This window comes from Monopterus albus, unplaced genomic scaffold (assembly GCF_001952655.1).
Source record: "Monopterus albus unplaced genomic scaffold, M_albus_1.0 scaffold280.1, whole genome shotgun sequence".
Lineage (NCBI taxonomy): Eukaryota > Metazoa > Chordata > Actinopteri > Synbranchiformes > Synbranchidae > Monopterus > Monopterus albus.
In genome coordinates this window covers 481,792-495,561 of record NW_018128160.1, presented here as the reverse complement: position 1 = coordinate 495,561, position 13,770 = coordinate 481,792, and the positions used below count along the sequence as shown (strand labels likewise).

Below are 13,770 nucleotides of genomic sequence, written 5' to 3'. Positions count from 1 at the left end.
GTGGGCTGCAGCATAAACAGCAAGGTAGACATTATATGTCACCCGTAGCTGAGAGACATCAGTAAAGTGATTTTGCACTCCCTCTAGGGACTCAGTGCCATTGCAGAGAGGTAGAGAAGCTTCTTGAAGCAATGTGCTTGCAAGAGAAGGTGGTGAAGAGGCATTTGAAGATAAAGGTGTGGCTCCAGGACTACAACCAAACACCTTTTCCCAAAACTCTCTTAAGAACTTGTCAACAGGACGGTGAGATGGGTTGAGACTTCTGATATAATTTTCAAAGCCAGGTATAGTTGAACTTCTAATGGCAACACCAACAACACCACTTGCCACTTGACTTGTGACAAGACTTTGGAGAAAGTCACCACTGGTGCTCCAAGCCTCACTGGCCAGAAACTGTCTGTCAGTCACCTAGTGATAGCAGCACAATATGATCACAAGATAAATTTAAGAAGCTATGATTTATCTTAAATTTATGTGTCGTGGCTAGAATGTGATACAGACTAAATTAATTCAAACAAATCATCCCAATTTAAATATCTGAGATGTACCAAAAAACAGGAAACATCTTGGCCAAATTATATAAGCCCATTGTTCAGCTCACATGAACTTAAAAGTGAAACCCAAAACACTCTATTCTATTACATAATCCATATTAACATGTAACATAAACCACTAAATATGTTATTTACAACTTCAGTATACAGGTTTATTCTCACATTTATCTTGGCTAGTTGCACAAACAGTTCCCTCACATCTGTATACCAGGCAACAATAAGAACCACTCTTGCAGTCGAGGCCTGAATTGTGAGGGCTGCTCGTCTGGCATCACTCACAATGTTTTCCCTGTTGAGAGTTTCTACAAATGCCAGACACACTCCTGCCCCCTGAATCTCCTCCTGAAATATCTGACATATACATTTGAAAGTAACAAAAGGATTAGATTCATTTTGTCTTGTGTGGGTGCCATAATAGTTCATGTACAACAAATACAGAAGCACCTTTATTGCTGTTAGGCCATAATTATTGCTTGCTACCACTGCTCCAATCCAGGTCCAACTGAAGTGTAGGACAAGCCGGGCAATGGCCCAGGCTTGGTAAATATCACTGGGTATAGTCCTGAAGAAGTTAGGAAACTTGTGCCTGTCACTTAGGCAGGAGCAGCTTGCTGCATAGCTCACCTAAAAGCCAAAAACAGATACAAACATATATGTATTCTGAAGAGTGCTGCAATCAATTGTTAATTTCTTTTTTACTTAAAAAATAACATTTATTACTGTACTTTACAGTAAAAGTTATATTTTATTGTGAGTATATAAAAATGAATAAGAAAAAGAGAAAAAAAGTGACAAAACATAACATAGCCACTATTTATACAGTAAAATGCTTGAAAGCACTTTTAAGAAAATAAGTCATTCAAAGTGAAAACTTTTTTTTTTTTCAATGAAAATTTGTTATTCTCATTCAGATTCCCCAAAGTAACTGGTATTTAGTTTTCTTTTAAATGTTTCTATATACTGTATATTCATAGTTCTATATATATTACCAATAACTTCGGAATTTTAACGTAACTTACTAACGGCACTGAGATCGGCCCCAGGACGGTAGCAAGTATCTGGGCTGTTACAGATGAGTCACCACCAATGATCAAAGGAACAGGCTCATCACCTGATGACATTATTAAATCAAGTTCAATTGTGAACACAATGTTAGTGCATTTATACTTTCATCAATTTGTTTACATTTTACATAGGTTAGAAAGATTTGTACCTTGGCTATTGTTGATTTCCTCTCCATACCCAGCAGAATACTCTGGCAGGGCTGCTGAGTTACAGCTGGTGCTGTTTCCTGCAGCTAGTGACAGTGCTGCCTGCACAGCCCACAGGGGAAAGGCACAGCTGTCATGAATACGGTAGCCCAGCTTCACACCTGGTAGCAGTGTTGTACTATGGTTGATTTCCTCCAGTGCAAACACCATAGCATACACATACTGTAATGGAAGGTTTTCCAAACTGAGACCACAGAAGAGAAGGAATGAAAGAAATTTTAGTTTAGTTACTAAGTTGTAAAAATGTATATATGTAATCACTAATTCTGCAGTTACTTTGTGTCATCAATGAATATGCAATTATAACAAAATACTTTTAAGAAGAAAATTTATATGTGAGCAAACTGAAAAGGGAATAGAAAAGCTACAGCTGTAATGCTTTAAATATAACTAAATGCATTATACAGTGTTCATGGTGAACAGTGCAGTTCAGAATTTTACCCAATGCAGGATTTGTACTGTGACAGCTGAGTGAAGTTGTGATCTAAAGCCGGAGGGTTGTTATAAATTCTAAAAAGCCCACCAATAACTACATCTCCATCCTGGAACAGACCCTGGTTACTTGGTGTACTCCACTGAGAACATGTCGCAGTCTGAGCCACCTGCAGTCCCACCCTGAGCCCCAGCTGTCTGCCCACAAGCCCCACAAGGAGCAGGGACGAGGCTGATGAGTGCCACAGAGTGAAAAACCAGGAGAACAAAGACATGGATGCAGCTCTTCTGGAACCTTTAAATATGTAAAACATACTCAATTCACTGATATCTGATTTGCTCAACATACAAAATTAAGACACAAAATAAATTGAATGCAAATGACTATTAAGATGTGTTAAAATTAAATGAGTAAATTCAGTTAAATCCTTCTTAATCTAACAGGAGAAAAGTAAAAGCAGTAGTAAGAGTTCAACCTGTAAAAACCTTTAATAACAAAATGTGAATTATAACAGATACAATCTGCACTAACAACTGACAAGGTATCTAAACTCTGGCATACCCTCCTTGTGCTCTGCCCGACACAGAGTAGATGCTGGTTTGGATATTTATAACCGTTGGAAAGCCCATGGTGGGATGGTAGTAAACAGGATGAAACAGCACAAAATCATTCCCCTGAAAAAAGAGAGCAAAATAATAACAAAATTACTAGTGTAATACAGACAGTTTAGAGTATTTACCTGGAGGGCAGTGACCACAGATATCTCAATAAAGTAATTTTTTTCTTTTTTCCCATCTTTAAATAATGCTTAGTTGATAAATTCAACTAGAGTGACCGAATAAAATAAAATAAAAGAAAATCAGGCCCATACCTCCAGGGCCAATCTTGGGTGCATAACCCCATTTAATTTTTAGTCAAAGTTCATTGAAGAGCCCATGGCATGCTTTTCCTTGTTTTTTGACTTATCTACAATGTTGGAGATTATAATCTTAGACGTGATCTAAAAAAAAGAGTTGTACATACAGTATGTTCTAGTACTTCTATGCAGAAGCACCTCTATTTATATAAGTTTCGCAAACTCTTGCTCACGAGACATTTCTTCTAACAATAAACGTATTACGTGATAGTTCATGGATTTCGTTGAATGGTCATAAAATCCAGGCAGTTGCGTGTTCATGTGAGCTTGCTTGACATCCACGAGTGACATCGAAAAAGCAGAATTTTTCAACTGCACACAGTTATGTGGATATACAGTATTTTACTTCCTGCTGCACTGTGACCAGAGGATGTGGAGAAAAATACAGGGCCTGAGGTTACTGCATGTCCGGGAATGTTCCTGTACAGGGACTCATTGTTTTACCTGACTGGGTCTAACCTACAAGCAGTTGGCCAAGGAAGCCCCCTGGGTCAGTTAAATCATGGGCTTTCTCAATTACATGTTTTGTTTAGAGTGTTAAACATCTCTTTTCATCTGTACATTAATATTGCTGTTTACCTATTTATGGAGGAGAAATTCTAATTAATTAATGCCATTGCAGTTTGTCGTGCTGTCCACTTTCAACACAACACCGGCAGCAGGAAGTGTGTACATTCATGAACTATCCTCTCATTTTTAGGAAGAAGCTCTCTGATTTTATTGTTCTGAAATAATTACTGACTATTTGGAGTTATGATGGGTGCTAAGATCATCTAGAGGTAAACAAGATAAAAAAATAAATGGCTGTAAATGAGCAAAATGAGTATGCCACGGGCTCTTTAAGATGATTCCACCCATCTATCCACCTATCGATACAATGGAGCCTTGTAATTAAGAGCTTAGTATGTATGTTAGGAGAAGGATTTTAAATTCCATTCTGGATTTTACATGGAGCCAGTGGAGAGAAGCCAATATGGGAGAACTTGGATCTCTCTTACTAGCTCCTGTCAGTACTCTGGTTGCAGTATTTTGGATTAACTAGAGGCTTTTTATGGAATTATTTGGACATCCTGATCCTCCTGAGTAAAGAGTTACAATAGTCCAGCCTGGAAGTAACAAATGTTTGGACCGGTTTTTCAGCATCACTTTGAGACTTGAAGTTCCTGATTTTGTTGATAATGTGCAGGTGAAAGAAGGCAGTTCTAGAAACTTGGTTTATGTATGATTTAAAGGACATATTCTAGTCAGAAATGACTCCAAGGTTCCTCACAGCAGTGCTAGAGGCCAGCACTATGCCATCTGGAGAGCAATATGGAGCACATGGAAAGACAACACAAATATGTAAACTCACTGTTCTCTCTATGTTTTATCTCTGCTGTAGGAGTTTTAACAATAGTTTAACTAATATCAAAAGCATCTTGTAATTCATATTACACTTGATTTCTGTAGACCCCTCACATCCTAGACACAAACAGTTTGTGTCTGGACGGCCCTACAGGTCACTGTACACAACAGTCAGATACAAGAACAGTTTCTTCCCCCATCACTATGATGAACACTTAACCCATGACTGTATAACAGAATGATAACCCTCATTGGAATGGCTTGTAAATATACTTTTTTATATATCTATCTGAAAACTTCCATCTAAACTGTTTGTAAATGAACATATATTTTATATGTACTTTATTTTTATTTTCCTAATGCACATTCCTTTTTCTTGCTTGCACATTATTCTTCTTTTCTTCTTCTCAGTCTTATCTTTTTTCCTCGTTGCCTTATGGAAGAACATTGCACATTGAGAGCAGCGTCAAATTCCTCATGTGTCCAACACACCTGGCCAGTAAAGGTGATTCTGATTTGATATCATTTCCTTTAAACTTGTTTTATTTACCAGATCCTGTGGCTAAAATAGAAGAAAGAAAGAAAGTAATATATTATTTATTTTATATCATTAAAGGACTGCAGCATTATCTTTTGTTTTGCAGTCATACAAAAGAATTCAACATATTTACTTTTACTGACAATTCATACTAATTTTTTCCACATGCTTAGGTCGTGGCCGGTTACTTTTATTTTAATAAAGAAAGAAAGCAGCAATACTATAAGATAAAAAAAAAGAAAAACAAAAAACTAATCAGTCATCTATATAGACACTATATCTGATGCTATAATGTATGCACAATAAAACTTGAAGGAATCATTAAGTAATGTACCACAGATAGAAGAAAAAATGGATTATTCTGATATTTTAGGTTACAATGTGTCCCATATTAGGTAATTTACAAAAAAGGTTTGTTTTATCCAATGATAAAAATTAAATAAATGCATTCATATTGATAAAGATATGATATATTATATTACTTGCAATGGCTGTTTGATTTATATCACTCATTTTTAAGTCATAGCATATGTTGCTAACTCCCATTGCTATCTGGCCATCAAGTGTTTCTTAGTGTTTTTCTCAGGCCTCAAAAGAATGATGAAACATTTTGGAGCAAAGATACAAAGCAGTAAACCATAGCTAGAAGTGAGAATTGAAAAAATCTCCACAGCAACTGCATATTTTCCAGGAGAGCTAACATAAGCAGGAACAAAAGACACCCAGACAACACAGAAGATCAGCATGCTGAAGGTGATCAGTTTGGCTTCATTGAAATTATCCGGAAGTTTCCGAGCAAGAAAGGCCAAGAGCAGGCAGGTGCAGGCCAGCAGGCCAATGTAGCCTAAGACCAAAGAGAAGCCCAGCACAGAGACCATGGCACACTTCAAGGTGACTTTTAACCCTGGGGTATCCAAGTCAGGTTGAGGTACTGGGGGGCTGAGCGTTAGCCAAATAATACAGATGATAACCTTGATGAAAAAAAAGAGCATTGCATAGTGTCAGGTTAATATATGTAAAATGCTGTAACAAGGAATACATTTTTTATTTAAAAATTGTATCTGCAGCTCTGACCTGTATAAAGGTAAAGAGGCAGACACTTCCTCTCTGTTGGCCTGGACCAAACCATTTCATCAAGGCTTCAGCACCAGGCCGAGCTGAACGAAATGCTGCAAGAACAACTATGGTTTTAACTTGGAGGCAGGAAACACAAAGAACAAAGCTGATCCCGAATGCTGCCTGCTGGAGCCAACAAGACCAGTCTGATGGACGACCAATGAACACCAGTGAGCACAGGAAGCAGAGCTTCAGTGACAGAAGAAGCAGAAAGCTCAGTTCTGAGTTGTTGGCTCGTACCTTGAAATAGGAATTCAGGTAACAAAGGTATTCGATGAACAAACACTATACCAGCTCAAGGTAAAATCATATTATTTTAGATTAGTGATTCACCACAAGGGTAGTACCACCCCCCTGTGACCATTCAGAGACTGTGAGGGGGTGGTGAAAGGCTGGCAGAGGTGAGGGGATGTTAGGATGCTAAAGGTGGGCACTGAAGGAGCAAGTATATTTAGTGGTGCTGTGAATGTGTAAAGGGTAAAAATAACACACTTAGGAAAAAATGGATTATTTCCATAGCAGAATTTTTCATTTATAGAGAAACTAGCTTTGTATTGTTCAATAATTTGGTCAGTAATGCAAAGAAAAGTGCAGAAAAGCAATTAAAAAAGTAATGCAGATTGTTTTCGGCCAGGTAATTAATTATGCACCAGTTGGTTAGTTATGCCTAGTGACTACAAAGGGCTGATGTTCTCATTCTTCCCTCAGTATTTTGTTTATTTAAGGTGGTTAGTGCTGTTGGCTCACAACAAGAGGGTTCTGGGTTTGAGACCAGGCCAACCCAGTGTCTTTCAGTGCAGAGTTTGCATGTTCTCTCTGTGCCAACGTGAGTTCTCTCTGGGTACTCCGGCTTCTTTCCACAGTCCAAAGACAGGCATCTTAGGTTAATTAGTGACTCCAAATTGCCCATAGGAGTGAGTGTGGTTGTCTGTTTCCATGGTGTAGCTTGCCTCTTGCCCAGTGTCAGCTGGGATTGGCTCCAGCCCCCCAGTGGCCCACACCCCACCACCACCAAGACCCTGTTCAGGTTAAGTGGTAAAGATAAAGGATGGATAGATGGAAAATCCATGAGGCACTGTAATAATTGGTAATAATTTTGTTGCTGATGTTGAATGTGAGAGAAAGAGAAAATATTACAGCTATATTACTTTGTCATTTGAAACAAAGCACGTGGAGACAGAGTAATTCATTGTCTTGAACATGGAGCTGAACAGGACATCTTTGAGAAACACACAGAGCCTGGTAAATGAAAAATCTGTTTGTATGTGCATTTCTCTGTGTTTGTGAGAGGGACAATAACAAGAAACTAGCATTGTGGTGTGCAGCTGTTCTGCTAATCATACTTGAAATGATCACTCGTGAGTTCTCCTTATTTTATTCATGCTGTAGTCAACCTGTTGACAGTGAGGATGGTGTTTTGTGTTGCTGGTTTTTTGAAGTACATCTGGTTAATTGATAGAGACTCATGGTGTGTACTTTCCCTGGTTGTCTGTTGCATTTCAGAACAGTGTAAAAATACTCTGCTACAATGAAAAGTCATTCATTCATTCATTCATTCATTTTCTACCTTTTGGTCCCTGAGCGGGGTCACGGTGGGGGGCCGGAGCCAATCCCGGCCGGCAATCGGGCAAAGGCAGGGTACACCCTGGACAGGGCACCAATTCATCGCAGGGCTAACACATAGACAAACAACCACACACACGCACATGCACTCCTATGGGCAATTTAGAGACACCAATCAACCTAAGCTGCATGTCTTTGGACTGTGGGAGGAAGCCGGAGTACCCGGAGAGAACCCTCGCAAGCACGGGGAGAACATGCAAACTCCACACAGAAAGGTCCCAGGTGGGGCCCGAACCCGGAACCTTCTCGCTGTGAGGCAACGGCGCTAAGCACTGTGCCACCGTGCTGCCCCATATAAGCAAAAGTCCTGTATTCAAAATGTTACTTAAGTAAAAGTACTAAAGTATTAGCATAAAATATACTTAAAGTACCAAAAGTAAAAGTACTTATTATGCAAAATAGCATAGTTTCCGCTGATGAATTAATATATACATCCCATGTTGTAGCTGGTAAAGGTGGTGCTAATGTTATATACCCTGGACTGTACTGATTAAATATACTTAGTTACTGTCCACCTCTGTTTCAGAGTGCTAAGGGTCAGTAGCACCTAGCTGGATGTGGTGACTCTGATAATGCTGTTTAATGAATATCCTGCCTACGCAATATGGCTTTGGCTGATACCTGGCCGAAAAAATATCTTACTTGGTAACTAACTGGACAGGAGACAGACTGACACTAAAATGTTACTTACCTGAAAAAAATATTAAAATATGAATAGGATTATTATACAGTAAATCAAATTAATACTAAGCTATGCCACAGTGAAAGCAAGAGGGAACAGCTTGACGTAAGGGGTTTAAGAGCCACTGCTTTAAATCAGTATTTGAGATAACACAGTAAAGCCGACATACTAAATAGAATTTACAGAAACCATGCAGTGTAGTATCTACCCTATTACTGTTGGTTCTCACCACAGGTGTTTGACGGTAGTAAAGAAACACCACAAACACAGCTGTTGTCACCATGGCGCCCGACACAGCTGTTGTAGTCAGGGTAATACCCAAAGCGTCATCAAAGGAAAGGAAGTCCAGCTGGCGAGGGATGCAGGCAGTTCGTTCAACATTGGACCAGAACTCAGGTGGACAGCGTTCACATTGAAGAGAATCTGGAAGAAAGATGGAGCATAACACAAAGGGAAAAATTAAGCATCACAAATATGAGTATCTCCTATCATATGGAATAATTTCCTCACCAGTTTTATTGCTAATCTCCCTTTCAGCACATGGGATACAGTCAAAGCAACAGACAGGTTCCCCTTTCCTGTTGGCCATTCGGGTACCTGGGGGGCAGCTCTCACTGCACACTGAAACAGGGATCTGCATAACATATAAAACCATATTATCAACATGTACAATGTCCTGTGAATCACAATAAATATTTAATTCAAAAGATATTTCAGTAGTAGATTCTTCTTTTTTGATGACCTGATTGGATCCTGTGCTCCATTGAATAGCTGACTCATTAAGGTGGATGTCAAACCCATCCACATGACCAATCAAAACAAGTTTCAGTGACCCCTCAGGGGTCTTCTGCCAGTTGACAAGGTCATACTTAGCTGGAATGTCTGCACCATGGAAATAAAATAGGTCCCCTTGTGGTGTGGTGACGTTCAAGTTGCTCAAGTATTGTAATAACTGAAAACATCAGAATAGTAAAACACTAAATGCTTCACACAGAGTAGATTAGCAGTATTAGTGCATGTGTTTGTATGTGACAAATGCAAAAGCAATCTCCTAGATATATACAAGCATAGGTTATGAAAGTCTACCATATCTCGTGTTGAAATTGTGTTTACCTCTATAGGTTTGATGTGTTTTGGAAAGTAGCATGTAGAGGTGTTCTTTTCAGGAGAGTTTTCTCTATGGGAGCAGGACAGAAGACTGTGAAGGGCGTGGGCTGCAGCATAAACAGCAAGGTAGACATTATATGTCACCCTTAACTGGGAGGTGTCAGTAAAGTGATTCTGCACTCCCTCCAGGGACTCAGTGCCATTGCAGAGAGGTAGAGAAGCTTCTTGAAGCAATGTGCTTGCAAGAGAAGGTGGTGAAGAGGCATTTGAAGATAAAGGTGTGGCTCCAGGACTACAACCAAACACCTTTTCCCAAAACTCTCTTAAGAACTTGTCATCAGGACGGTGAGATGGGTTGAGACTTCTGATATAATTTTCAAAGGCAGGTATAGTTGAACTTCTAATGGCAACACCAACAACACCACTTGCCACTTGACTTGTGACACGACTTTGGAGAAGGTCACCACTAGTGCTCCAAGCCTCACTGGCCAGAAACTGTCTGTCAGTCACCTAGTGATTGCAACACAGCATGATCACAAAATAAATTTAAGAAGCTGTGATTTATCTTAAATTTGTGTTATTTACAAGTTCAGTAAACAGGTTTATTCTCACATTTATCTTGGCTAGTTGCACAAACAGTTCCCTCGCATCTGTATACCAGGTAAATACAAGAATCACTCTTGCAGTCGAGGCCTGAATTATGAGGGCTGCTCTTCTGACTTCACTCACAATGTTTTCCCTGTTGAGAGTTTCTACAAATGCCAGACAGACTCCTGCCCCCTGAGTCGCCTCCTGAAATATCTGACATATACATTTGAAAGTAACAAAAGAACTAGATAAATGAAAAGTATATAAACATTGTATGTATGTAGATTTCTTATATAAAAGTCAACAATAGCTCGTGCAACTAATATAAAAACAAATGGAAGCACCTTTATTGCTGTTAGGCCGTAATCACTGTTTTCGAGCACAGCTCCAATCCAGGTCCATTTGAAGTGTATGACAAGCCGGCCAATGGCCCAAGCTTGGTAAATATCACTGGGTATAGTCCTGAAGAAGTTAGGAAACTGGTGTCTGTCACTAAGACAGGGGCAGCTAGCTGTGTAGCTCATCTAAAAGACAAAAACAGATACAAACATATATATTCTGAAAACTGCTGTAATAAATGATGTTATGTTTTCTAATCCAAGAAGAATATGTTTACTGCTGCAGTTTACCATACATATTTTACTTTTATTATGAGGACAGCAAACTACAGCCTATGCTTCATATAATAGAAATGGAAAGAAAAATATTTGACAAAAAATAAAGAGAATGAACTTAGCCTACATTTAAAAAATCTATATAAATGGTCAATATTAAACTACAGTGTTTCAAAGGTGAAAACCCAGTTTTTCAATGATTCAATTGATTAAGTGGAACCTAATTTCCATTTAAACATGTTTTATATATTCAAAAAAGCGATTTAATGAAACTTACTAGAGGCACAGAGAGGGGCCCCAGGATTCTGGATAGTATCTGGGCTGTTATAGATGAGTCACCGCCAATAATTAAAGGAACAGGCTGATCACCTGAGGACATTATAAAATATCATGAAATGAAATCTTTTCCTCATCATGTGTGCTTGGTTTTGTTTCAGATGCAGTAAATGCAGTGTTTATACTATCATCAGTTCTTGTTGTATTTTTATTATTTCATTTGCTGCTTTAAAGTGGATTAGATTTGCGTTACCTGCTTATCTACTTTATATTTCACTTGTATTGTGTGGCATTTATGTGGATGGTAAAGTAAGAATTTCATTGTACAGGGTAACACATTTCCTTCAATTATATTTACATTTATATACTTACTTAGATAGATTTGTACCTTGGCTATTGCTGATTTCCTCTCCATACCCAGCAGAATACTCTGGCAGGGCTGCTGAGTTACAGCTGGTGCTGTTTCCTGCAGCTAGTGACAGTGCTGCCTGCACAGCCCACAGGGGAAAGGCGCAGCTATCATGAATACGGTAACCCAGCTTCACACCCGGTAGCAGTGTTGTACTATGGTTGATTTCCTCCAGTGCAAACACCATAGCATACACATACTGTAATGGAAGATTTTCCAAACTGTGACCACAGAGAAAAGAATTGAGAGAAATCAGTGAAGTATTAGTCAAAATTTTGATGCAATTGCGATAACTTTAAAAATCTCTATGTAATTACTTTCCTTCTTCAATAGATAAACAAGTATAACAACAAATTTATTTAAAAAAGTGTATATGTATACATTACAGAGCTACCAATATTTAACTGCATAGCTAAGAGGCTTTACATATATGGGTATTTTGTGGTATTTGCAGTAAACAATGTAGTTCAGAGTTTTACCCAGTGCAGGATTTGTACTGTGGCAGCTGAGTGAAGTCATGATCTATAGCTGAAGGCTTGTTATAAATATTAAAGAGCCCACCAATAACTACATCTCCGTCCTGAAACAGACCCTGGTCACTCGGTGTACTCCACCGAGAACACGTCGCAGTCTGAGCCACCTGCAGTCCCACCCTGAGCCCCAGCTGTCTGCCCACAAGCCCCACAAGGAGCAGGGACGAGGCTGATGAGTGCCACAGAGTGAAGAACCAGGAGAACAAAGACATGGATGCAGCTCTTCTGGAACATATAAATATGTAAAACATATTCAGTTCATTGACGTCTCATTTGCTCGACATACAAAATTAGGAGGTGAAATAAAATGAATACCAGTAACCATTAACAAGTCTTAAAATGATTTTAGAATTATGTTAATTCCTTATTAGTGTAATAGGAGAAAGGTAATAATAGTAGTAACAGTTGTACCTATGCAATAATTTTACTGAAAAAATGTATTTTTATAGCAGAAAAAACCTGTACTAACAAATGACAAGGTATCTACACTGTGGAATGCCCTCCTCCTGCTCTGCACAGCAGAGATGTTGTTTTGGTTATTTATAACAGCTGGAAAATCCATTGTGGGATGGTAGTAAACAGGATGACTATGCAACAAATCATTTTTCTGAATGATATTAAGAAGGAATAGTGTAATGCAGACACCACATTACTTACCAGGAGGTCAGTGACCACAGATATCGCAATAGAGTTATATTTTCATCTTTAACATTTAACATAAATTAATCCACAGTGACTTAAAAAAAAACTAAACAAATAAAACAAAACAGGGCCACACCTTTAGGACCCCTCAGCCCCTTTTAGTTGCATTACCACAGTTACTTTAGCCCTGATTCCTTTGAATGAGATCTTATAGATCTTATAGAAGATGCTTTTACATATATTTTTTAGCTTGTTCTGTCAGTACTATTATTATTATTATTAGTAGTAGTAGTAGTTGTTGTAGTAGTATGGAGGAAAGAAAGCATACATCATCATCACCAGTTTGTCATGCTTGTTGCATAAAGTGCTGCCCAGTAATCTCCTATGCTTATCATCCTAAGTGATATCATCACAAATGGTGTGCTTTGAATGATGATGCCCTCACTTATAATACAAATTGCAGCCTGGTAACAAAATGACTGAGGGTGGGTGAGGGGGGCTTTTTAAAAGTTGAATTATGAATTTCTAACAGTGAAACACTCACTGGTGTAGAAAGTATAACCTAGTGCTGAGAGTGGTGATGCTTTCAGTTACTTAAGTACTGACTGCACAGATTTGCACAGAGATGCATTCACTTACTGGCTTACTTTTATATTAAATGTATTGTTTTGACTAGTGATACGTTCACTTACTAATGTGAACTGTGTTGCTTTGACTCGTGATGCATTCACTTACTGTTGTACAGACTGCATACTTTTACCAGTGATGCATTCACTTACTGTTGTACGAACTGAATTGCCTTGACTGAAGATGCATTCAGTTACTGTTGTACAAACAGCATGCTTTGGCCAGTGATGTTATCACTTATTACAGCACAAACTGCATTCTACTAATGCATTCAGGTTCTAATTAAAAAACTGCATAGCATTGAACAGGGATGCCATCATTTATAACAGAACAAACTGCAACACCTAGAACAGGGATGGGCCCTGCAATGAACCGGCGACCTGTCCAGTCTGTACCCCGCCTTTTACCCGATGCCAACTGGGATTGGCTCCAGCCTCCCCACGACCCCGTTCGAGATTGCTTTCAACAGTGATGTGACCACTTTTTGTTTACAAATA

General features: G+C 38.8%; 2 protein-coding genes across 2 annotated transcripts in view; both read right to left on the bottom strand.

Annotated features, from left to right (window-relative positions):
• The window catches only part of LOC109973087 (extracellular calcium-sensing receptor-like), a 4,912-nt gene extending 2,380 nt beyond the window's left edge, over positions 1-2,532 (bottom strand). The window contains exons 1-6 of the mRNA XM_020622411.1: positions 2,267-2,532; positions 1,768-2,009; positions 1,583-1,665; positions 999-1,178; positions 717-905; positions 7-408 (exon numbers count right to left, since the gene is read on the bottom strand). Coding sequence (XP_020478067.1) covers positions 7-408; positions 717-905; positions 999-1,178; positions 1,583-1,665; positions 1,768-2,009; positions 2,267-2,532 — 1,362 coding nt within the window. The remainder of the gene's footprint in view (positions 1-6; positions 409-716; positions 906-998; positions 1,179-1,582; positions 1,666-1,767; positions 2,010-2,266) is intronic.
• A 3,072-nt stretch (positions 2,533-5,604) lies between these two features.
• Positions 5,605-12,216, bottom strand: LOC109973086 (extracellular calcium-sensing receptor-like). Its single transcript, XM_020622410.1, has 12 exons — positions 11,951-12,216; positions 11,514-11,692; positions 11,064-11,155; positions 10,517-10,696; positions 10,197-10,385; positions 9,881-10,094; positions 9,591-9,805; positions 9,220-9,429; positions 8,988-9,111; positions 8,707-8,900; positions 6,131-6,412; positions 5,605-6,027 (listed from the first exon to the last, which is right to left on the bottom strand). Exons 1-12 carry the CDS (start codon positions 12,214-12,216, stop codon positions 5,605-5,607), a joined length of 2,568 nt encoding a protein of 855 aa, XP_020478066.1.
• Positions 12,217-13,770: the final 1,554 nt, after the last annotated feature.

Bases quoted from the DNA above. Each gene is read 5' to 3' on its own strand.
- LOC109973086 (XM_020622410.1), bottom strand. From the start codon at position 12,216: ATGTCTTTGTTCTCCTGGTTCTTCACTCTGTGGCACTCATCAGCCTCG. The intron at 10,697-11,063 runs GTAAGTTTCATT...TTTGTCTTTTAG, and splicing joins GGCCCCTCTCTGTGCCTCTA to ATGAGCTACACAGCTAGCTG. The intron at 10,095-10,196 runs GTGAGAATAAAC...TGCAATCACTAG, and splicing joins TGCAACTAGCCAAGATAAAT to GTGACTGACAGACAGTTTCT.